At 46.8% G+C, this 22,515-nt stretch overlaps 1 protein-coding gene across 3 annotated transcripts in view; it reads right to left on the bottom strand.

Moving 5' to 3' along the window:
- Nucleotides 1–3,873: 3,873 nt before the first annotated feature.
- LOC134353873 (serine/threonine-protein kinase BRSK2-like) overlaps nt 3,874–22,515 on the bottom strand; it is a 288,528-nt gene continuing 269,886 nt past the window's right edge. For all 3 annotated transcript variants that reach the window (XM_063062367.1, XM_063062369.1, XM_063062368.1), the window contains 5 exons: nt 18,394–18,439; nt 15,382–15,505; nt 11,843–12,023; nt 10,183–10,272; nt 3,874–7,438 (listed from right to left, as the gene is read on the bottom strand). In XM_063062367.1, coding sequence (XP_062918437.1) covers nt 7,254–7,438; nt 10,183–10,272; nt 11,843–12,023; nt 15,382–15,505; nt 18,394–18,439 — 626 coding nt within the window. In that variant the 3' untranslated portion in view covers nt 3,874–7,253. The remainder of the gene's footprint in view (nt 7,439–10,182; nt 10,273–11,842; nt 12,024–15,381; nt 15,506–18,393; nt 18,440–22,515) is intronic.

Below are 22,515 nucleotides of genomic sequence, written 5' to 3'. Positions count from 1 at the left end.
AATGGAAAAACAATGGAGGGAGATGGGGAGAAATTATTGGAAGTTAGAAAAATTGATGCTCATTCTTGTCAGGTTAGAGGCTACCCAGATGGAATATGACAGGTTGCTCCTCCAACCTGAGAGTGGCCTTGTGGCAGTAGAGGAGGCTGTAGACTGTCATGTCAGAGTGGGAAGTAGAATTAAAATGGGTAGCCACTGGGAAAAATCACTTTTTGTGATGGAGAGAGCAAATTTATATGATGCTCTTAATGAATGTTTAATGGCATATTGCAATGTTGAAAGACCCCATTTGGTGTGCTGCATTAGCTAGTCCAAGCCACTGACTTCAAGCCTTAATGTCATTGATTCTACCCTGGAAACTCCCAAGAACCAGCTGGATAGTTTAGAAGGAAAAGAACCAAATGCAGGTAAATGGGAATAGCTTGGATGGCTATCCTGGCCAACATGGACCCAGGGGTCTGTTTCCCTGCTCTAGGATTATATCACTTAAGTGTTTTTCCACCAAAAGAACAGTGAAACAGGATCCATTCGGTCTGAGGGAGGTAGAAGGGATCTAGCAATGATTTCCAGCTCTCACGACCAGACAGACTGAATATGCACCCAGAATCTTGATAAGGAAACAGATTCAGAAAGAACTGCAGTATTGGCCCTTCAGCCAGGATGTTGTGCTGACCTTTTACCTACTCTAAGATCAATCTAACCTTTCCATCCTACATAGCCCTCAATTTTCTATCGTCCATATGCCTATCTAAGAGTTTCTTAAATGCTCTTAATGTATCTGCCTCTACCACCAGCCCTGGCAGGGAATTCCAAACACCCACTACTCTGTGTAAAGAAATTACTGCTGACATCACCGCCCCCCATATAATTTCCTCCAATCACCCTAAAATTATTCCCGCTGGTATTAGCCATTTCCACCTTGGGGGAAAAAAGTCCCTGGCTATCCGTTCTTATGTACACCTTTATCATGTCTTCTCTCACGCATCTTTGCTCCAAAGGGAAAAGCACTAGCTCACTCAACCGACCTCATAAAAGCCAACCAGAAAAGACTCCCTTTATTCCCACTCTTTGCCTCCTGCCAATCAGCCAATTCTCTATCCTTGCTAATATCTTTCCTGTAATACCATGGGCTCTTAACTTGTTAAGCAGCCTCAGGTGTGGCAGCTTGTCAAATGCCTTCTGAAAATCTTAAGTACATAACATCCACTGATTCTTCTTTGTCTACCCTGCTTGTTATTTCTTCAAAGAATTCTGATTCGTTAGCAAAATTTTCCCTTAAGGAAGCCATGCTGATTTGGTCTATTTTATTATGTGCTTCCAGATCATATCCTTAACAATCTTCCCAACCACTGAGGTTAGAGTTACTGGCCTATAATTTCCTTTCTTCTGCCTCTCTCCCTTTATGAAGAGTGGAGTGACATTTGCAAGTTTTCAATTCTCCAGAACCATGCTGGACTCTGTTGATTCTTGAAAGATCATTGCTAATGCCACTCCAGCTATAATCTTCCCTTAGCCACGACTCTGATGCCCACAACGTCATGCTTGCCAATCTCTAACAGTACTTCAAGTTTATCAACCTTATTGTGTATACTGTGTGCATTCAAATATAACACCTTCAGTCCAGTATTCATCACCCTTTTCGATTTTGTGCCCCTTTCTACATTGCAGCTCATCCTGTGGACTGCAATTCTGGATCATTAGCTTGTGCTTTCTAGTAGTGTCACTACACACTGCATCTGTTTGTAAACCAAGTGCCCCATCCTTAGCCCTTCACTTCAGTTCCTATCCCCCACCAAAATAGTGTAAACCCTCCCAAACAGCTCTAGCAAACCTATCCTCAAGGGTATTGGTCACGCTCAGGTGTAACCTGTCCCTTTTGTACAGGTCATACCTCCCCCAGAAGAGATCCCAGTGATCCTGAAATCTGAATCCCTGTCCCCTGCACGATTTCCTTATGCATGAAATTATCTGCTAAATGCTCCTCTTCTCACCCTCACTGGCAACTCTTAGGCACCACCTCTTGAAGAGCACTCCACTCCGGACCATCAGAAAATTGTCTCCGACACCACTGCTAATCTCATCAACTCTGGAGAACTCCTATCCACCACCCCCACACTCATTGTCCCCTTACCCTGCACTGCTCACTTCTACCTCCTTCCCAAGATCCACAAACTTGACTGGGTAGGCCCATTGGCTCTTCTTGCTCCTGCCCCATGTCCTCTTACCTTGACTTCATTCTATTCCCCCTTGGTTCATTCTCTTCCCACCTGCATCTGCAACAGTTGCAATCTCATACTCACGATTCCCTGGCCCTAGCCACCTCATTTTGACCATAGATATCCAGTCCTTGTATACTTCTATCCCCCGTCAAGAAGGCTTTAAAGTTCTCTACTTCTTAATAAAAGAACCAAAGAGTTCCTATTCACCACCACTGTCTGGCAGTATTGGTCCTCACCATCAACAATTTCTCCTATAGCTCCCACATTCTTTAGACTTAAATGGTAGCCATGGGCATGGGCCCCAGCTATGCCTGCCTTTTCATTGGCTACGTAGAACCGTCCATGTTCCAAGCCTTCCCTGATAATGCTTCCCAATTCTTCCTGTGCTACATTGATGACTGAATTAGTGTTGCTTCACACAGCCATGTTGAGCACACCAATTTCATCAACTTTGCCTCCAGCTTCCACACTTCGTTTGGTCCAGTTCTGACACTTACTTCCCCTTTCTCAATCTCTCTGTCTCCGTCTCTTGGTGACAAACTGTCGACTGACATCTTTTAGAAACCTACCAGTTCCCACCCTGTCTCCTGTAAAAATGCTATTCCCTTTTCTCGGTTCATTTCTGCTGCATCTGTTCCCAATATGTGGCTTTCCATTCCAGGACATCAGAGATGTCCTCCTCCTTCAAAGAACAGGGTTTCCCTTTCTCCATCATTGATGCCGCTCTCTCCCACATCTCCTCCATTTTCAAATTGTCCGCGCTCACCCCATCTTCCCACTGCCCTAACAGTGATGAGTTCCTCTTGTCCTTACCTACCACCCCATCAGCCTCTACATCCAACACATCATTCTCTGCGACCTCTCCCATCTCTATGAGGATCCTAACACTAAACATATCTTTACCTCCCCCACCCTCTCTGCTTCCCACAGGGATCTCTCCCTCTATGATTCTCTTGTCCATTTGTCCCTCCCCTCTAATCCCCCTCCTTGCACTTATCCCTGCAAGCAGCTGAAGTGCTACACCTGCCCATTCACCTCCTCCCTCGCCTCCATTCAGGGCCCCATCAGTCCTTCCCGGTGAGGCAATACTTCACCAGTGCTCCCAGTGTGCTCCTCTACATTGGTGAGTGAGACCCATCATATATTGGGGCACTGTTTTGTCAAGCACCTCCACTCCATCCGCCAAAAGCAGAACGTTCTGGTGGCCAAACATTTTAATTCAGATTTTCATTCCTAATCCTACCTTTGGGTCCATGGCCTCCACTCGTGCCACAATGAGGTCACCCTCAGGGTGGAGGAACATCACCTTGGGTAGCCACCAACTTGATGGCACGAGCATCGACTTCTTCCCCTCCCCTCTTCTTGTGTTTTCCATTCTGGCCTCTTGCCTCTTTTCATCTGCCTATCAGCTCTCCTGGTGCTCCTCCTCCCTCCCTTTCTCCTATGGTCCATTCTTCTCTCCTGTCCAATCCCTTCCTGCCAGCCCTTTACCTTTCCTACTACCTAGCTTCATCTATCGCCTTCAGCTATCCTCCTTCTCCTCCCTCCACCTTCTTATTCTGCCGTCTTCCCCCTCCTTTCCAGTCCCGAAGATGGGTCTTGGCCCAAAATATCAACTGTTTATTCATTTCCATAGAAGCTGCCTGACCTGCTGAGTTCCTCCAGCATTCTGTGTGTTGCTGCTTTGCATACCTCCAAATTTATTTAAATTTATGCAGTTTGAGATTTGCATATAATAAAATCATAAAGTTAGACTGGCAATTCTCGTATATGACTTTATTTGTTAATTTAATCTAGCCCACTAAATTCATATACAAATTTACAGGTTTGTTCAGTTGATGAAGTTATTATATTGATGGAATCAAAGGAAAAAAATCACTGGTGAGTGGAGGAGAAATGCATTTAGCGCCCTGCTGCTTTTAAAATCATCTGGTGCAAACTATTAATTCTTTGAATGTTATGCTGTGTAATAACTTCTGAAACAAATGGCACAGCATATTCAGCTTTACTGCATATTATTAACAAACGCACGCACACACACGCACGCACACATGCACACAGACATTGTGTACATACAGGTGTTCAACAGACAGAACTATAACCAGGAAGGAGTATTAAAAAAATACTGGTGGCAGATCCACACAGGGAGTATCAAAGCTTGGGTTTAATCTTCTCCTGTCATGAGTAAAACACGTCACCTAACTCAGGCCAAACTGTGCCATTTGTGGGGGGGTGGGTTAGCTTGCTGTTGGAACTGTGCAGTTTCTCTGAAGCCCAGATACCTCAGTCAATGTAAAAGACAGAGGGATGGAGTGATCGGCAGTGTGGGGTTGGGGAGGGGGCTGAGGAGCAACCCAAGGCAAGGCCCAACACCTTAATCACCTGAACCAGGCAATCCACTTTGGGCCTAAAGGAGGTATGGACACAAGGCAGTGGTGGGAATGCAAGTAGGGATGGAGAGATGAGCTTCGATGGGCCAGGTAATCTTCCCTCAGGGATCCAGTTATGAGCTGTTACCTTAGCATTGGAGGATGAACTGATTGGCTTCCAACTGAAAGGACTGTGTTCCTTAGGAGGGCCAATTTTGGAGCTTCCCACAACAACCCACTGGAAACCCTGGGGGATGGGGAAGATGGTGGTTCAGAGAAACCCATGGAATTTCAAAGCTGCAAAATGAGCTCTGCTTGCCTGGTCTGTTCCAACATTCTGTAAGAATTCATCTAGAATGGGAAAGTATTCTGCATTCAAATTGTGAAATGTGAGTCTGTGACTGGGGAAAGTCCTCTTAGTTGCAATCCCAGTGACCTCCTGTCTCCCCCATCCCTCACCTTGCAAGGCAATAAAGGCTGAGGTCATGGAGCAGGGGGATGAATTTGTGCTCTATATGCAGCTAATGTAACTCTCTTACAGCAAGTGAAATATGAGTGTGTTGTACAACTTTCAACTGGTATGAACTTTTTCTCTATGGTTTTGTGTTCAATCAGCAAACCATACTTGGTATTAAACCAAAGGTTTCTATCAAGATAATCTTTACCACAAGTTACAAGATACTTCTGGTTGGGATGGATAAGGAAAAATTTCTTAACTCTGCAATCCACGTAGCTTGCAAATAGTTATGAAATATCAAAGTGTGCCGGGGTGTCTCAGCTCATCAAACCAGTGGCCATTTTATTAGGTACACCTGCTCATTAATACAAATATCTAATCAGCTAATCGTGTGACAGCGACTCAATGCACAAAAGCAGGCAGGCATGGTCAAAAGATTCACTTGTTATTTAGACCAAACATCAGAATGGGGAAGAAACGTGATCAAAGTGACTTTGACTGTGGAATGATTGTTGGTGCCGGACAGGGTGGTTTGTGTATCTCAGAAACTGCTGATGAGCTGGGATTTTCACACACAACAGTTTCTAGAGTTTACAGAGAATGGTGCAAAAACAAAAACAAAAGTGAGCAGCAGTTCTGTGGGCAAAAATGCCTTGTTAATGAGAGCGGTCAGAGGAAAATGGCCAGTCTGGTTCAAACTGACAGGAAGGCGACAGTAACTCAAGTAAACACATGTTAGAACAACGGTGTGCTACAGCAGCAGAAAGCCACATCAGGTCCACTCCTTTACCTAATAAAGTAGCCACTGAGTGAGTGAGTGTTTATGCTCTTGTTGTTATCTGAATGTCAATGTTTACTGTTTCCAGGGCCAGATACAAATAGACCTAGTCAGGAGTGACCATTTCTAGTTACACGTGCCTGACTCATCATTAGTCCAGAATCGTCATCTTCCCTCTATCAATGTTTCTCTTTTAGCAACTCTTTCAAAAATTTTGTTCTTTGAATATAGTGAAGAGGAAAATCGGTTGGAGTATAAAATATGGCAATTTTTAGCAGAAAAGCTAAATTTAAACCACTGTCTTTGGCCATGATCTTGCCTGTTTCTTTCTCTTGTGTTGTGCACCCGTGACTTCAAGGGGAAACTGTGTGTGTGTGAGAGAGGGGTGGGGAGAGACAAAGAACCTTTTGGGACCAGGGTACTGGAAAAAGTTGGACTAGTCCATCGTTCCACCAGCTTGTGGTTTGACAGGCTGCACCAGTCAGACTTTTCCAGCGCAGGCAGTTGGATTCTGCTCTTAAAATGTAAATCACAGGTTAGCCTGGGGTTCCAGCCTGCCATCCAGAATTCAGAACTGCACTAATTGATTCTTAGTCACCTCTGCTTCCCTCGGGGCCACTCTTAATAGGAAACTTCATCCAGAGCTGTGTCAGATGTACAGCAGAAAGTTTAAAACAATCCTTCTGGAAGTTAAACACAATATCTGAAAGTGGGTTTCTCTACCACCCCGAGGCAGGGAATGGAGGAGATGGTTAACACTGGAGATGTCTCACACGTTTTCAGAACAGCAGCTGTTTTATTTCCTTGCCCTTTTGAAGCCATTTGCTTTAACAGTTCAGTTGATGGTTTGTGCTTGCTTCATGGGCCCAGGTTCCTGTGCATCAGTATAGAAGCCTGCTGTGCTATGTCAGGACAGGCAGGTATTTGCATAAAACAGGATTGGTCCCATCATTTTGCAGCATTGCCAATGAACAGAAGCATACTTGCCTTCCCTTTGACTCGTCCCAAACTGGTTTGCTCCATTTGGCCGCAACGAGTTCGATTTTGTAAATTTTGTGGCTAGATTTTGGATGAGCAGATATCCTCCCTCATAACCCTGCTGGGAACACAGGAAGATAAGTGGGGGTGGAGAGGGGGCTAGGTTTCCAGGGCAACATTACCCTCAATTCCACATTATCCTGGCAAGGACACCAGTCCCATAATTTCCTGAAGCAGACTTGAATGTAATAGGTGGATCATCTCAGAATGTGCGGGTCCCATCCCTAAAGCGGTGGCCCATACGATCCTTAAATAATAAGATGAAATGGGACCATAGAGGTCATATCCAGCTCCATTTCTCTTCTTGTTTAAAGATATTTACATCCTCAAAGACAACATGAGATGTCTTTTTTCTCCCCCAAGAAAGTTTGTCAGATTTTTGCTACATCAGTTTATGGTTGACTTTGGGTGCCATTGGAAGATAAAAGCTTCGGTTTCTCCTTCAAGGATGACGAGTGCTTGGAATCTCCTCGTCTGAAGTGTTCCACAGACTCCGAATCATTCCATGCCCTGGGCATGCTCTGGGCTCCTCGGATCGGTGTCCCTGAAGGGTGGCTAAACTGCCCGTTTTTCTCATCTGTAAAGCCAGAGATAGAGAGAGAGAGAGAGAGCGTAAAGAAGAACAACAAATAACAAATAATCTGCCACGTGGAGAACTGTGCCAATGGAATTTGGGAAATGTCTAGTTAATATATATTTCATGGAAAGAGAGTTATAGTCATACAACAAGGAAGCAGGGCCTTCACCCCATTGAGACGATGCTGTTCATAAAGCACCATATCTATACATAAGAGTTACAGCCATGGAGCACTCAGCACTAAAGCAAGTTCTTCGGTCCATCTTGTCTGTGCTAAACTAATACTCTGCCTAGTCCCAATGTAGTGCCTCTGGACCACACTCCTCCCATCCATGTACCTGTCTAAATTTCTCTTAAACGTTGAAAACACCCAAGTCCATCACCTCCGCTGGCAGCTCGCTCTACACTGAGTGAAGTTTTCCCTCATGTTCCCCTTTAAACATTTCACCTTTCACCCATGATCTCTAGTCATAGTCTCACCCAACCTCTGTGGAAAAAGCCTGTTTATATTTACCATCTATAGCCCGTATAATGTTGTATACATCTATCAAATCTCACCTCAATCTTCTACATTCCAGCAAATAAAACCCTATCCTATTCAACCTTTTCATATAATTCAGGTCCTCAAGTCCTGGCAACATCCTTGTAAATTTTCTCTGTACTTTTTCAATCTTATTGATATTTTTCCTATAGGTAGGTAACTAGAACTGCACACAATATTCCAAATTTGGCTTCACCAATGTCTTACACAACTTCAACATAACATTCTAACTCTATCCCTGGTTTCTCATTCCCTGCATGCCACCTTGGCTAAACAGAGGAGCACTTTCAGTAATAGACTAAGGCAACTGTGCTGCTCCAAGGATCGTGAAATGAGGTCATTCTTACCCTCGGCCATCAGGCTCTATAATGAGCCACCCATAGCCATGGAACTGATCTTGTAATCGTTGACTCAAATCTTTACATCTTATTTTTAAGGTAACTTATTTTTATTCTTTCTTACTTCTCTTCTAATATTTGTATATCTCTGCACTTATAATGCTACTGTGACACTGTAATTTCTTTTGGGATCAATAAAGTACCTAGCTATCTATCTAACTCCTGTTCTTGATGTATGAAGGCCAATGTACCAAAAGCTTTCTTTACGACCCCATCTACCCGTGACGCCACTTTCAAGGAATTATGGATCTGTATTCCCAGGTCCCTCTATTCTACTGCACTGACCTGTTCTGCCCTCTCCAAGTGCAACAGCTCAATTTGTCTGCATTAAATTCAACCTGCCATTCTTCAGCCTGTTTTCAAGCTGATCCAGATCAGACTGCAAGTTTTGATAACCTTCCTACTTGTCCACTACACCCATTAAAATTCAAAGTAAATTTATTACCAAAATACGAGGGGTGATTGATAAGTTTGTGGCCTAAGGTAGAAGGAGTCAATTTTAGGAAACCTAGCACATTTATTTTTCAACATAGCCCCCTCCTACATTTACACACTTAGTCCAGCGGTCGTGGAGCATACAGATCCCTTCTTTGTAGAAGTAGTCCACAGCAGGGGTGATTGATAAGTTCTTAAGGTGGAAGGAGATGAGTTATACAGCTCTCGTTATATGCACGTGCAGTTCAACTCTTTGAGTGAAAATGCAGGAAGTTTGAAGTTAATAACTCATCTCCTTCTACTTTAGGCCATGAACTTATCAATCACCCCTGCTGTGGACCACTTCTGGAGGTCCAAGACGCCGACCTCTACAAAGAAGGGATCCGTATGCTCCACGACCGCTGGACTAAGTGTGTAAATGTAGGAAAAGTAAGTGTGCTAGGTTTTCTAAAATTGACTCCTTCTACCTTAGGTCACGAACTTATCAATCACCCCTCGTACGTATATGTCACCATATATTACACTGAGAAATACAATAGAAGCTTTGAAAAAACACAGACTGACAATCAATGTGCAAAAGAAGACAAATGGTGCAAATAATAAAAAATGTCACCCAACCTTGGTGACATCCATGAATTTGCAGATCTACTTTACCACGTTATCATTCATATCATTAATATGTATCACAAACAACAATGGACCCAGTACCAATCCCTGTGACACTCCACTAGTCACAGGCATCCATCTACTAGCACTCTCTGGTAAGCCCCAATTTACTATCTCATTCTGGAATGCCAAGTGACAGAACCTTCTGGAGCAGCCTCCAATGCAGGACATTGTCAAAGGCCTTGCTGAAATCCATGTAAACAATTTCCACTGCCTATTCTTCATTAACTTTCCTGGTAACCATCAGAACATGGAACATGATCCATGAGGCCCATGAGCAGGATGAGGCCATTCAGATTTAGGTGAGTCTGCTCCGCCATTCCATCGTCCCTCTCAACCCCATGCTCCTGCCTTTTCCACCTCATCTTTGACCCACTTCCTAATTAAGAACAAGCTCCACTTCAAATATACCCAATAACTTGGCCTCCTCAGCCATTTATGACAATGAATTCCACATTTTACCACCCTCTGGCTGAAGAAATTCCTCCTCATCTCTGTTCTAAATGGACGTCCTATTGTGAGGCTGTGCCCCCTTGGCCCACTTTGTCCTCTTTATTTCCTCTCCAGCATCATATTCCAGTGGTCTGATATTCACTCTCACCTCTCCTCAACAATCTCTAGAAGATTGGTCTACAGTCTTACCACCATGCATACAAAACCAACAGCAATTGCATCATACAGGGTGAGCAGAGTTGACCACATACCTGCAAGTGCTTGAACCAAAGGCTGGTCATGTGCACTTAACAACTGTGCTTGAATAGTTTCCACAACTCTCTTAAACCTGCGGCTGGGCCCTGAGAAACACAAAGAATTTGTAAACATTGAAACCATCGCATCCACAGGTTATGGTGGTGTTCTCTGAAATGGCCGTGAGTTCAGATCCCGCTGTAGCAAGTTGGTGGGCTCAATCTGATCATTTGTTGGACATTAAGTAAATTTTGTGAATTAATTTTAATTAATTGCAGAGATGTACCAGGATGCAGCCTGGATTGGGCAGCGTGTCTTATGAGGATAGACTGAGCGAGCTAGGGCTTTTCTCTTTGGAGCGAAGGAGAATGACAGCAGACTTGATAGAGGTGTACAAGATGATAAAAGGCATAGATTGAGTGATAGCCTGAAATATTTTCCCAGGGTAGAAATGGCTAATATGAGGGGGCATAACTTTAAGGCGTTGGGAGGAAAGTACAGGGTGAGATGTCACAGGTAACATTTTAATAGAGTGGTGGGTGAGTGAACGCACAGCCAAGGGTGGTGGTGGAGGCAGACACTTTAGGAACATATAAGAGACTCTTAGATAGGCACATAGATAATAGAAAAATGGAGGGCTATGTCAGAAGGAAGGGTTAGATTGATCTTAAGAGAAGGTTAAAAGGTTGGCACAACATCATGGGCCAAAGACTGTGCTGTAATGTTCTATGTTCTAAATTAATCTTAATTTAGCCATGGTGCATAGTAACAGGCCCTTCGAGCCCATGCCCCCCATTTACACCATGTGACCAGCTAACCTACTGAACTGTACGTCTTTGGAATGTAGCAGGAAACCGGAGCAGTTGATGCTCCAAAGACCCACAAAGACCCCACACAGTTACCGGCAGAATGCAAGAGCATCAATGGTAACCTTTGACTTCATTGGTATTGGACTGAACCCCAGTCTGTCAAGCCTGTGTGGGACTTGGATTGCAAATGAAACTCATACACAGCATCTTTCACTCCCACTCCACATAACTGGAGGGGGAGTAGTTACACCAGCAGGGCCTTTTAACAGACCAAGCTATCTCACAAGAGGTGATTGATTGGCTGTTTGTTGTATCTGACGATGACAGTTCTGCAACCTGTGTGGGAGAGTTTTTAAAGTGGAGAAAGCACTGGGACAGTTCCACCCTCTCAAACTCGGAAGTTCAGGTCCATTGATATGAGAAGTCGTACAACTGGTTGCATTGGATGACCATGACCTCTTTTGTCCCTTCGCTCTCGACAAGGCGTTGCAGAACCACCTTCCTGGCTGTTAGATCTTATTGTTAATCCCATCCATCCAGTTTGTTACAGCTGGCTTCACATGTCCCTATTTCACCAGGGTATGAGGCCCACCTGTCGAAGCGGTGTACCGGGGTGTGGGTGCTGTTGCATGCAAAGAGCTACTTGGTAACACAGCTGAGTGTCCAGTGGGGACTGAAGGTGAGGAAGCTGCCCCATGACAGAGGTGCTGGGCACATCATGCATATAATATACAGGGTGTACAGGGAGGGGTTGCACCTCTGGTGAAGGGGATTGCTTTATCCACATAAAAGTTAAGGAAGGACTAAAACAGCTTGAGATTCCCTGTAAATCCTAGGAGTTGCAGACTTTTCCGTAATTGTTTCTCACCTGACATTAATGTAAAAGTGACGGAATAAATCCCATTCTCTTTCTGTGCCTCAGTTCCTTCTGCATATGTGATGTCCACCTGGAACTTCACCGGTTTCTGGAAGACAGTTGGACCTCCTACTGATTTGTACTCAGCACGGAAGCTGGTTTGTGAAATAACACTGTGACTCAAACTGGGAATCTGGAGAAAACAGAGGTTATTGGGGTGTGAATTCCTGTTATCCTCCTAATTCCCAACCCTTCCCCACCTCCAAGCATCCCAATAGGATAGTCATAGTCATAGTCATAATCATACTTTATTGATCCCGGGGGAAATTGGTTTTCATTACAGTTGCATCATAATAATTAAATAGTAATAAAACCATAAATAATTAAATAGTAATATGTAAATTATGCCAGGAAATAAGTCCAGGACCAGCCTATTGGCTCAGGGTGTCTGACCCTCCAAGGGAGGAGTTGTAAAGTTTGATGGCCACAGGCAGGAATGACTTCCTATGACGCTCTGTGCTGCATCTTGGTGGAATGAGTCTCTGGCTGAATGTACTCCTGTGCCCAACCAGTCCATTATGTAGTGGATGGGAGACATTGTCCAAGATGGCATGCAACTTGGACAGCATCCTCTTTTCAGACACCACCATCAGAGAGTCCAGTTCCGTCCCCACATCACTGGCCTTACGAATGAAGGATCGAGCCTCTCATGCAGTAACAGTCCTCCCCTCTGATTGGAAAGTGCTCATTTGCCAAGTGAAGCCTATCAGGAAAGGCTAGATCTTCCTGCCCCACAGGGGCAAGCCCTGGGTAGGCTTATTTAGAGATCAGAGACCAGATGTCTGCAAGTCTGGGCCAGGGGCTGGAGACTGGAGGCCCAGAGTCCAGGGCCAAGGACTGGTGGTGCGGAGATGGCCCGTCCTGGAGCTGGAGGCCCATCTGTGTGAGTGGGTGGGAGGGAGGGAGGGGAATGGATTTGCTTTGCTGCTGTTGCTGTTTGTATGTTGGCTGTGTGAGAGGCGCTGGAACATGTGGCAACACCTGTGGGCTTGGATCACTTTAGTGTATGTTTCCATGTCCATGTGATTAATAAATAAATCTAATAAATAAAATATTTATTCATTGGCCAGAAAGTGCTCTTGGACACCCTAATTTCAACGTATCACCACGCACCCCTCACCAGGCCTGTACAGGGATGGCAGACAGATGAGTGTTCTGCCCGAGCTGGCTGCTTTCCCCTCTTTGGGGTTACATCCGTGCCTGTGTGTCCTTAAAGAAGGAGCAGGCGCTGTTCACAGGTACAAGGGGAATTCCCAGTACAAGGATGTTGTCAAGGTGTCTTCTGGACAAGGATCACTGTGTTGTAATTTGAAGCTATTGACTATAGGTACAATCACTGAATTGACCTCCTTCAGGAAAGGACAAACAGGAACAAGGAGGCCTGGACAGGTGTTGTTTTGATCTCCCAGTGGAAATGGGGCAACACCCAGTGTTTTTGCAACCTTGACCATCAGCCATTCCTGCCCTCCCACAGGTGCTGCTTGACCCCCTGAGTTCTTCCAGCAGGTTGGTTGTTGCAGCATGCAGCCCTGTTCCCTTTCTCTGTGAACTCTGTGAAATGCCTCCGACCCTTCTGCTTGTAATCTGCTAATTAAATTTGACGATGAACTTGGCCTTTTCTCCTTGGAGCAATGGAGGATGAGAGGTGACCTGATAGAGGTGTCTAAGATGATAAGATGATCATGTAGATAGTCACAGGCTTTTCCCCAGGGCTGAAATGGCTAACACAAGAGGGCACAGGTTTAAGGTGCTTGGAAATAGGTACAAAGGAGATGTCAGGGTTAATTTTTATACACAGAGAGTGGTGAGTGTGTGGAATGGGCTGCCGGTAACGGTGGTGGAGCTGGATATGATAGGGTTTTTTAAGAGACTCTTGGATAGGTACATGGAGCTTAGAAAAATAGAGGGCTATGGGTAACCCTTGGTAATTTCTAAAGTAAGTACATGTTCGGCACAGCATTGTGGGCTGAAGGGCCTGTACTGTGCTGTAGGTTTTCTATGTTTCACTACATTGATTGGCCTAATCTCAAACAATAATGAGGTGGCCTACAAGGAAGAAGTCATCCCTCTGACACAGTTGTGTCAGGAAAATAACTTCTCTCACAATATTGCAAAAACAAAGGAGCTGGTTGTGGATTATCGGAGGAATGGAGATGGGCTAATCCCTGTTGACATCAATGGATCTGGGGTTGAGAGGGTAAACAGCTTTAAGTTCCTCGGCATCCACATCACCGAAAACCTCACATGGTCTGTACATACAAGCTGTGTGGTGAAAAAGGCACACAGCACCTCTTTCACCTCAGACGGTTGAGGAAGTTTGGTATGGGCCCCCAAATCCTAAGAGCTTTCTACAGGGGCTTAGTTGAGAGCATCCTGACTGGCTGCATCACTGCCTGCTATGGGAACTGTACCTCCCTTAATCACAGGACTCTGCAGAGAGTGGTGCGGACAGTCCAGTGCATCTGTAGTTGTGAACTTCCCATGATTCAGGACATTTACAAAGACAGGTGTGAAAAAAGGGCCCGAAGGATCATTGGGGACCTGAGTCACCCCAATCACAATCTATTTCAGCTGCTACCATCTGGGAAATGGTACCGCAGCATAAAAGCCAGGACCAACAGGCTCCCGGCAGCTTCTTCCACCAGGCCATCAGACTGATGAACTCGTGCTGATTTGAGTGTATTTCTATGTTACATTGACTGTTCTATTTATTATAAATTGCTATAAATTACTACAATTGCACATTTAGGTGGAGACATAACGTAAAGACTTTTACTTCCTCATGCATGTGAAGGATGTAAGAAATAAAGTCAATTCAATATTCAATTCAAATCAATTGAATTTTATTTTATCACCGTCAGAAAGCAGCGAGGGTTGTGCATTCCACCTGGTCCTGACCCACAGAAGATCTAGCACAAGGGAGGAGCACCACCAGGTCTCTAAAATCAGCTGGATTTCTGTACGCAATCTTTAACTTTTTAAAATCAAAATAAACTTTATTCTTAATAAAAAATATTGACAAGAATAAACTGCAATGCCTTTTCATTTCTTTGACATTCTCGTCAATCGCATTGCTGCCGCTGATGTGGGTGGTAAGCCACTGCAGTAATCGGGCTTCCCCACCCAACCCGCCCCTTCCCGCCTGGTAGCAGGAGGACCCTGTACTGCCGTCCTACCCCACCAAGCCTTGCAGTGGCTGCACCAAGCTTCAGTGTGTCCGTCAGCACGTACTCCTGCAGCCAGTCGGCAGCACTCCTCCACAGACATCTCGATGTCCGTGATCATTCCTTCACCTCTTGTAATGCGCATGCAATTTCCAGGTTGGAGGGAGGTCAAGAGAAAGAGATTTAAATATTTCCTCCTCCCCCCTCAAAGACTAGGGGGTGCTAGCTGAGATCTGCTAAGGCAGCTCGGATGTGGGGCTCTCTCTGATGGAGAGAGGACAGATGTATTTAAACTACTTCGGGGAGAAGGAATAACTGGGATCTCACCGAGAGGAAGGCGTGAACAATGTCTGCTTTGATGGAGCTCAGAGGTTTATCCCTGATGACAACAAATATTTGTTCCTCTTTGTCCAGGTTAATGAAGTTTCCAAACCATGATTTCTTGGCAAGTCTGCAAGATAAAGAAAACAAACATTATTCAGTGAGTACAGGAGGAAGCGGCCAATGGGTGTTGAGTGGGATTGATTGATCCAGTGTTTGATGGGATCTTTACCCTGTGTCTAACCTGTGCTGTCTCATCTGGACCAGCACTGATCTGGCATGGAGGAAAGTAATCTCTATAATCTCCCAGTTACTAACCATGGCACAGATGCATTGAGAAAAGCCTGCATCTTCACTGTCCCCTCAAACACTCCCAGAACAGGGACAGGAAGGGTTAGATACAAAGTAAAACCCTCTCTTCACTGTCCCCTCAAACACTCCCAGAAGTGGGACAGGAGGGGTTAGATACAGAGTAAACCTCATTCTATACTATCCCCCTAAACAATCCCAGAGCAGGGACAGGAGGGGTTAGATACAGAGTAAAACTCTCTGTAGCATCACACACTGCCAAGGCAGGATATGATAGTGGTAAAACTCTCTCATGCTCTACTATCAAGCATTCCTTCACGTTTTGTTTTCTTTAGGATGGAGAAGGCCATTGAGCCCATTGAGTTAAAGCCCATCCCACTCCCTCCTTTTTCTCACACGCCCATTCTGCTGTTTCTGAGACCGAGGTCATTTACAGTGGCCAGTTAAATTACCAGCACATGATTAGGATAGGAGCATCCAGACAAATAGTTCCTCAGATGCCAGGCAGCTGGACATCCAAAGATGAGTCTGAATGGGCAGCATTTTGTGCGTCAGTTCAGCTCTCAACAGATATGGGTGGCTCATCATTAAGTTAAAGGGGAGATTCGTTCTACGTGAGCTAATGTGAAGAGCCACTGAGGACAGTGCATGCCAGAACCTGAACAAAGGCCCCCCGTGGATCATAAGACCATAAGACTTAGGAGCAGAATTAGACCATTTGTCTCATCGAATCTGTCTCTGCCATTGCATCATGGCTGATTTATTATCCCTCTTAACCCCATCTGTCTGCTTTTTCCCATACCCTTTGATGACACACTGATTAATCAAGAACCTATTAAGTTCTGCTTAACCAGTGAGGGCCTCCATAGCTGTCTGTGGCAATGAAATCCACAGATTCACCACCTCTGGTACCAAGTGACCATGAGGGCGAACAGACAGTGAGGGAGTCAATCCCTCATTCAAAGGGGCAAGGGGTACTGTAAATGTAGAGCTAGGCTTCGGTGCTGAGGAAGGCAAATACAACGTTAGCATTAATTTTGAGAGGGCAGAATATAAAGACCAGGATGTAATGGTGAGGCTTTATAAGGCATTGGTCAGACTGCACCTGGGGTATTGTGAGCAGTTTTGGTCCTGATCTCAAAGGATGCACTGGCATTGAAGGGAAACCAAAGGAGGCTCAGAAGATTCATGAGCAGGTTCAACCTAACGGATGTTGAAAGGACTAGATAGGGTGGAGACAGAGAGGATGTTTCCTCTGGTGGGGGTATCCAGAACTAGAGGGCACAGCCTCAAAATTGAGGAGTGACCTTTTAGAACAGAGGTAAGGAGGAACCTTTTTAGCCAAGGAGTAGTGAGTCTGTGGAATGCTCTGCCACAGACTGTGGTGGAGGCCAAGTCTGTGGGTATAATTAAGGTGGAATTTGATCATTCCCTGATTGGTCAGGGATTCAAAGGATATGGCGAGAAGGCAGGTGTATGGGGTTGAGTGGGATCGGGATTAGCCGTAATGGAATGGCAGAGCAGACTCGATGGGCTGAATGGCCTAATTCTGCTCCTATGTCTTGTGATCTCATGAGAAAGATACTGGGAACGAAGGGATTAACATATGAGGAATGTTTGATGGCTCTAGCACCTGCTGTAGTTTAGAAGAATGAGGGGGTTCCCATTGAAACTAGCTCATTGAGAGGTCTGGAGACAGTGGACAAAGACAGGATGTTCCCAATAGTGGGAGAATCTAGGACCAGAGGGCACAGGCTCAGAATAAGACTCCCTACAGAACAGAGAGGAGGGGGAATTTATTTCGCCAGAGGGTAGTGAATATGTGCAATTCATGATATTTAAAACAGAGTTCTTAATTAGTAAGGGTATCAAAGGTTACAGGGAGAAGGCAGAAGAATGGGGTTGAGAGGGATGAAAACTCGGCCATGATCCAAAGAGGGAGCAGACTCGATGGGACAAATGGCTTGTATGTCTTACGCTGCACCACGGAGATCCCCCTCAAGTTCCTGTTAAATATTTCACCTTTCACCCTCAACCTATGACCTCTAGGTCTAGTCTCGCTAGCTCGGTGGAAAAAGCCTGTTTGCAATTACCCTATTCATAACCTTCAAAATTCTGTTAAATCTTCATTTCCCTACACCCCAGGGAATAAACTATTTAATCTTTCCCTAGAACTCAAGCACTCAACTCTTGGCAACATCCTTATATATTTCTTTGTATTCTTTCAATCTTATTGATATTTTTCCTGAAATTTGGCAACCAAAACTGCACAGAACACTCCAAAGTAGGCCTCATCAATGTCTTACACAACTTCAACGTAACATCCCAGCTCCTGTACTCAGCTCTCTGATTCATTGTTGCCACGCACTCCGTGAGCCTCCCACAAGCAGGGATTTGTGGCATCCTGGTGTGTATGACATCAAATGAAGCTGATCTTATTGAATGGTCAAGATGGCCAACTCCAGCTCCTGCTCCTTACACTTTCAGAAGGTGAATGAAGAAACTGCAAAGGTGACAGGGAGAGGGGAATGCAAAGGACAAATGAGAAGATGCAACAGAGGGAAGTCGGGGGTAGTGGGGAGCAGGGGCCTGAGGCGAGGGAGCAGAGATCAGAGACTGTGGGAAGAATGAGAGGAGAGGGACATCACTCCCACGGTGGGAGTTCACCATTCCCCCCCTCCCCCAGTCTGTGCAAGCAGTCAGACTTACTCTGGAGATGATTCCGGCGTCAGGCTCGACATTTCCTCTGTTGGAACTGCGTTGGAAGGGGAGAAGGAAGGAGAGAGATAAAGTAAGAGATAGAGACAGAGTAGAGAGAGAGAGAGAAAGAGAGAAATTATTTGGATCAATCAGTATCTCCAAGGATAGACAGCACTGTCACAATGCAACAGCACCGTCACTGGGACTCCAAAGACCACCCACCTCCCAACAATGCAACAGCACTGCTGCTGAGGTCCCACAAACCCATCAAGGCAATAGTATAGTTGCTGAGATCCCACAAACTACACAAACCCATCAACGCAATAGTATTGTTGCTGAGATCCCACAGACGCCACAAACCCATCAACACAATAGTATTGTTGCTGGGCCCCCAAAGATCACCCACCCCAGCAATGCAGCCGTGAAGCCACTGGGACTCCATTCCCTGGCGGTGCTACCCATTGTGGACAGAGTGAGCCTGCTGTACGGAAGGCAGCCTATATAACATGGGTTAACAGTGACCCTTCCCCCTCCCACCCCAACTCCAAACATACCTTCCCTCTACCAAGGCTCACCGGGGGGAGGGGCATGAACCCCTCTCCCCCCTCAAGATGCATTTAACCCTCTCTGGGTCAGGGCTGGGGTCGAAAGTTGGCATGTCCAGTTGTACAAGCAGTAAACCTGCATCAGTGACCAGGCTGTCGTCTGGACCTGAAGCTGCCCAGGGCATTGACTCCCTGACCCGTGGACACTACATGATGTTCACTGATGTCTTTTCCCATAACAAGGTGGCCAGAACTGAACACAATACTCAAGGTGCAGCCTCACCAACACCTTGTACAATTGCAACATAATGTCCTATACTCAATGCCCTGACTGATGAAGGCCAGGGCATTAAACTCCAGAAACACAAGAGATGTTGGAAATCTAGAGCAACACACACAAAATGCTCAGTAGGTCAGGCAGCATCTATGGAGGGAACTGAACAGTCAATGTTTTGGGCTGAGAAGAGTCCTGAGGAAGGAGTTCAGTTGCAGTTCTATAAAATGACAGTTTACTGAAACTCTGAAAGTGGCAAAAGCCACCTACAAGGATCAGCTGGAGAGAGACTTCAACAATAATAACTGGGCAAAGTTTTACCAACTTCAAACAGCAGTCTCCCCCTCCCCTACCAATCAGCTCTATTAGTTTTATTTCACCCTAGTGCCATTCACCTTCTTCAGCCTCACCCCATCGTGCCCCCTCCCTCCATCCCACCCTATACTTTCGGGGAAGCAAGAAGACGTTTGCAAATTATTTGGAAAACAGAAGATTAGGAAAGCTGCAGGCCCTGTGCAGATCAGGTATCACCTGCCTTCACTGAGATGTTTAATACCTTCCTGCAATTATGCAGGGTTCTAGACTGCTCTAGGGTTGCTACAATCATTCCAGTTCTCAAGAAAGACAAGATCACTGGCCTTAATGATCATAGTCCAGTCGCTCTAACTTCGAGTTAAGAAAACCTTTGAAAGTCTGACGTTGACCTACCTAAGTCCATTACTGATTCTTTCTCCTCTTGACTCACAACAGTTTGCTTATAGAGCAAAGACATTCTTCAACATTCTGCTAATTGTTGATTGCTCATGACTGTTTGCACTACTGTCTTACAAACCGGTGGTTGCTATTGTGTTATCTGTTATGGTATTGTCCTGTGTTTTATGCTTGGCATCGACTCACAATCAGCTCTGTTGTGTTTTATATGCTAGCAATAGAGTGATTCTGATGGTATGTTTGTCTGTGTGTGTGTGTGTGTGTGTGTGTGTGTGTGAGAGAGTGTGTGTGTGTGTGTGAGTGAGTGAGTGTGAGTGTGTGTGTGTGTGTGTGTGTGTTACCTTCACTACCACCCTGTCCACTTGAGACACCACTTTCAGTGAAGTGTGTACCTGTACAGCCAGTGACCTCTGCCCTATAACACTCCCTCTAGGCTCGATTACTCACCATTTAAGTCCTACATTGATTTGACTTCCCAAAATATGTCATCTTGTATTTATGTGAATGATAGTCCATTTGCCCAGCTGTCTGCACCCCTCCATAGATGCTACCTGACTTGCTGAGCCAGAGCCAAAGAGAACTTGGGCCCACCTATTCCACAATCAACTATTACTCTGCCTAGTCCTATCGATCTGCACCTGAACCATACCTTTTCAAACCTCTTCCATCCATAAACTTGCCCAACTTCCTCTTAAATATTGAAATCAAACTTGTATCCACTTTTGTTGGCAGCTTATTCCACACTCTCTCCACCCTCTGAGTGAAGAAGTTCACCCTCATGTTTCCCTTAAACACCGTTCACCCTTAATGCCATGTTTTATTCTAACCCACTTCTCTCCCTTACAAAGGGAATCTGTGGACCTTTCATTCTATGGAGGTAGGACCTCGGCTTGAAAGGTTGACTGTTTAGTCCCCTCCCGAGAGGCTGCCTGACTCGCTCGGTTCCTGGAGCGTTTTGTGTGGTGCCTAAGATTTCCAGCATCTGCAGAACCTCTTTTGTTTGTGATCCACTTGTAATTTTTGATAACCTTCTTTCCTGTTGACAATACCAACTCGTTGCAAACATATGGACCATGTCATCAACGTTCTCATCCAGATACACAAACGATGAACAATGAGGGTCTGTTCACCAGCCCGTGTGCGACAACTCCCCACGCGGGTGGGCTCACCTCGTAACTTCCCCCGACACCACCCCCCTGTGCGACAACTCCCCACGCGGGCGGGCTCACCTCGTAACTTCCCCCGACACCACCCCCCTGTGCGACAACTCCCCACGCGGGCGGGCTCACCTCGTAACTTCCCCCGACACCACCCCCCTGTGCGACAACTCCCCACGCGGGTGGGCTCACCTCGTAACTTCCCCCGACACCACCCCCCTGTGCGACAACTCCCCACGCGGGCGGGCTCACCTCGTAACTTCCCCCGACACCACCCCCCTGTGCGACAACTCCCCACGCGGGCGGGCTCACCTCGTAACTTCCCCCGACACCACCCCCCTGTGCGACAACTCCCCACGCGGGTGGGCTCACCTCGTAACTTCCCCCGACACCACCCCCCTGTGCGACAACTCCCCACGCGGGCGGGCTCACCTCGTAACTTCCCCCGACACCACCCCCCTGTGCGACAACTCCCCACGCGGGCGGGCTCACCTCGTAACTTCCCCCGACACCACCCCCCTGTGCGACAACTCCCCACGCGGGCGGGCTCACCTCGTAACTTCCCCCGACACCACCCCCCTGTGCGACAACTCCCCACGCGGGCGGGCTCACCTCGTAACTTCCCCCGACACCACCCCCCTGTGCGACAACTCCCCACGCGGGCGGGCTCACCTCGTAACTTCCCCCGACACCACCCCCCTGTGCGACAACTCCCCACGCGGGCGGGCTCACCTCGTAACTTCCCCCGACACCACCCCCCTGTGCGACAACTCCCCACGCGGGCGGGCTCACCTCGTAACTTCCCCCGACACCACCCCCCTGTGCGACAACTCCCCACGCGGGCGGGCTCACCTCGTAACTTCCCCCGACACCACCCCCCTGTGCGACAACTCCCCACGCGGGCGGGCTCACCTCGTAACTTCCCCCGACACCACCCCCCTGTGCGACAACTCCCCACGCGGGCGGGCTCACCTCGTAACTTCCCCCGACACCACCCCCCTGTGCGACAACTCCCCACGCGGGCGGGCTCACCTCGTAACTTCCCCCGACACCACCCCCCTGTGCGACAACTCCCCACGCGGGCGGGCTCACCTCGTAACTTCCCCCGACACCACCCCCCTGTGCGACAACTCCCCACGCGGGCGGGCTCACCTCGTAACTTCCCCCGACACCACCCCCCTGTGCGACAACTCCCCACGCGGGCGGGCTCACCTCGTAACTTCCCCCGACACCACCCCCCTGTGCGACAACTCCCCACGCGGGCGGGCTCACCTCGTAACTTCCCCCGACACCACCCCCCTGTGCGACAACTCCCCACGCGGGCGGGCTCACCTCGTAACTTCCCCCGACACCACCCCCCTGTGCGACAACTCCCCACGCGGGCGGGCTCACCTCGTAACTTCCCCCGACACCACCCCCCTGTGCGACAACTCCCCACGCGGGT

Source organism: Mobula hypostoma, chromosome 11 (assembly GCF_963921235.1).
Source record: "Mobula hypostoma chromosome 11, sMobHyp1.1, whole genome shotgun sequence".
Taxonomy (NCBI): domain Eukaryota; kingdom Metazoa; phylum Chordata; class Chondrichthyes; order Myliobatiformes; family Myliobatidae; genus Mobula; species Mobula hypostoma.
The sequence above is the reverse complement of the archived record's forward strand: the minus strand, read 5'-3'. Positions and strand labels throughout refer to the sequence as shown.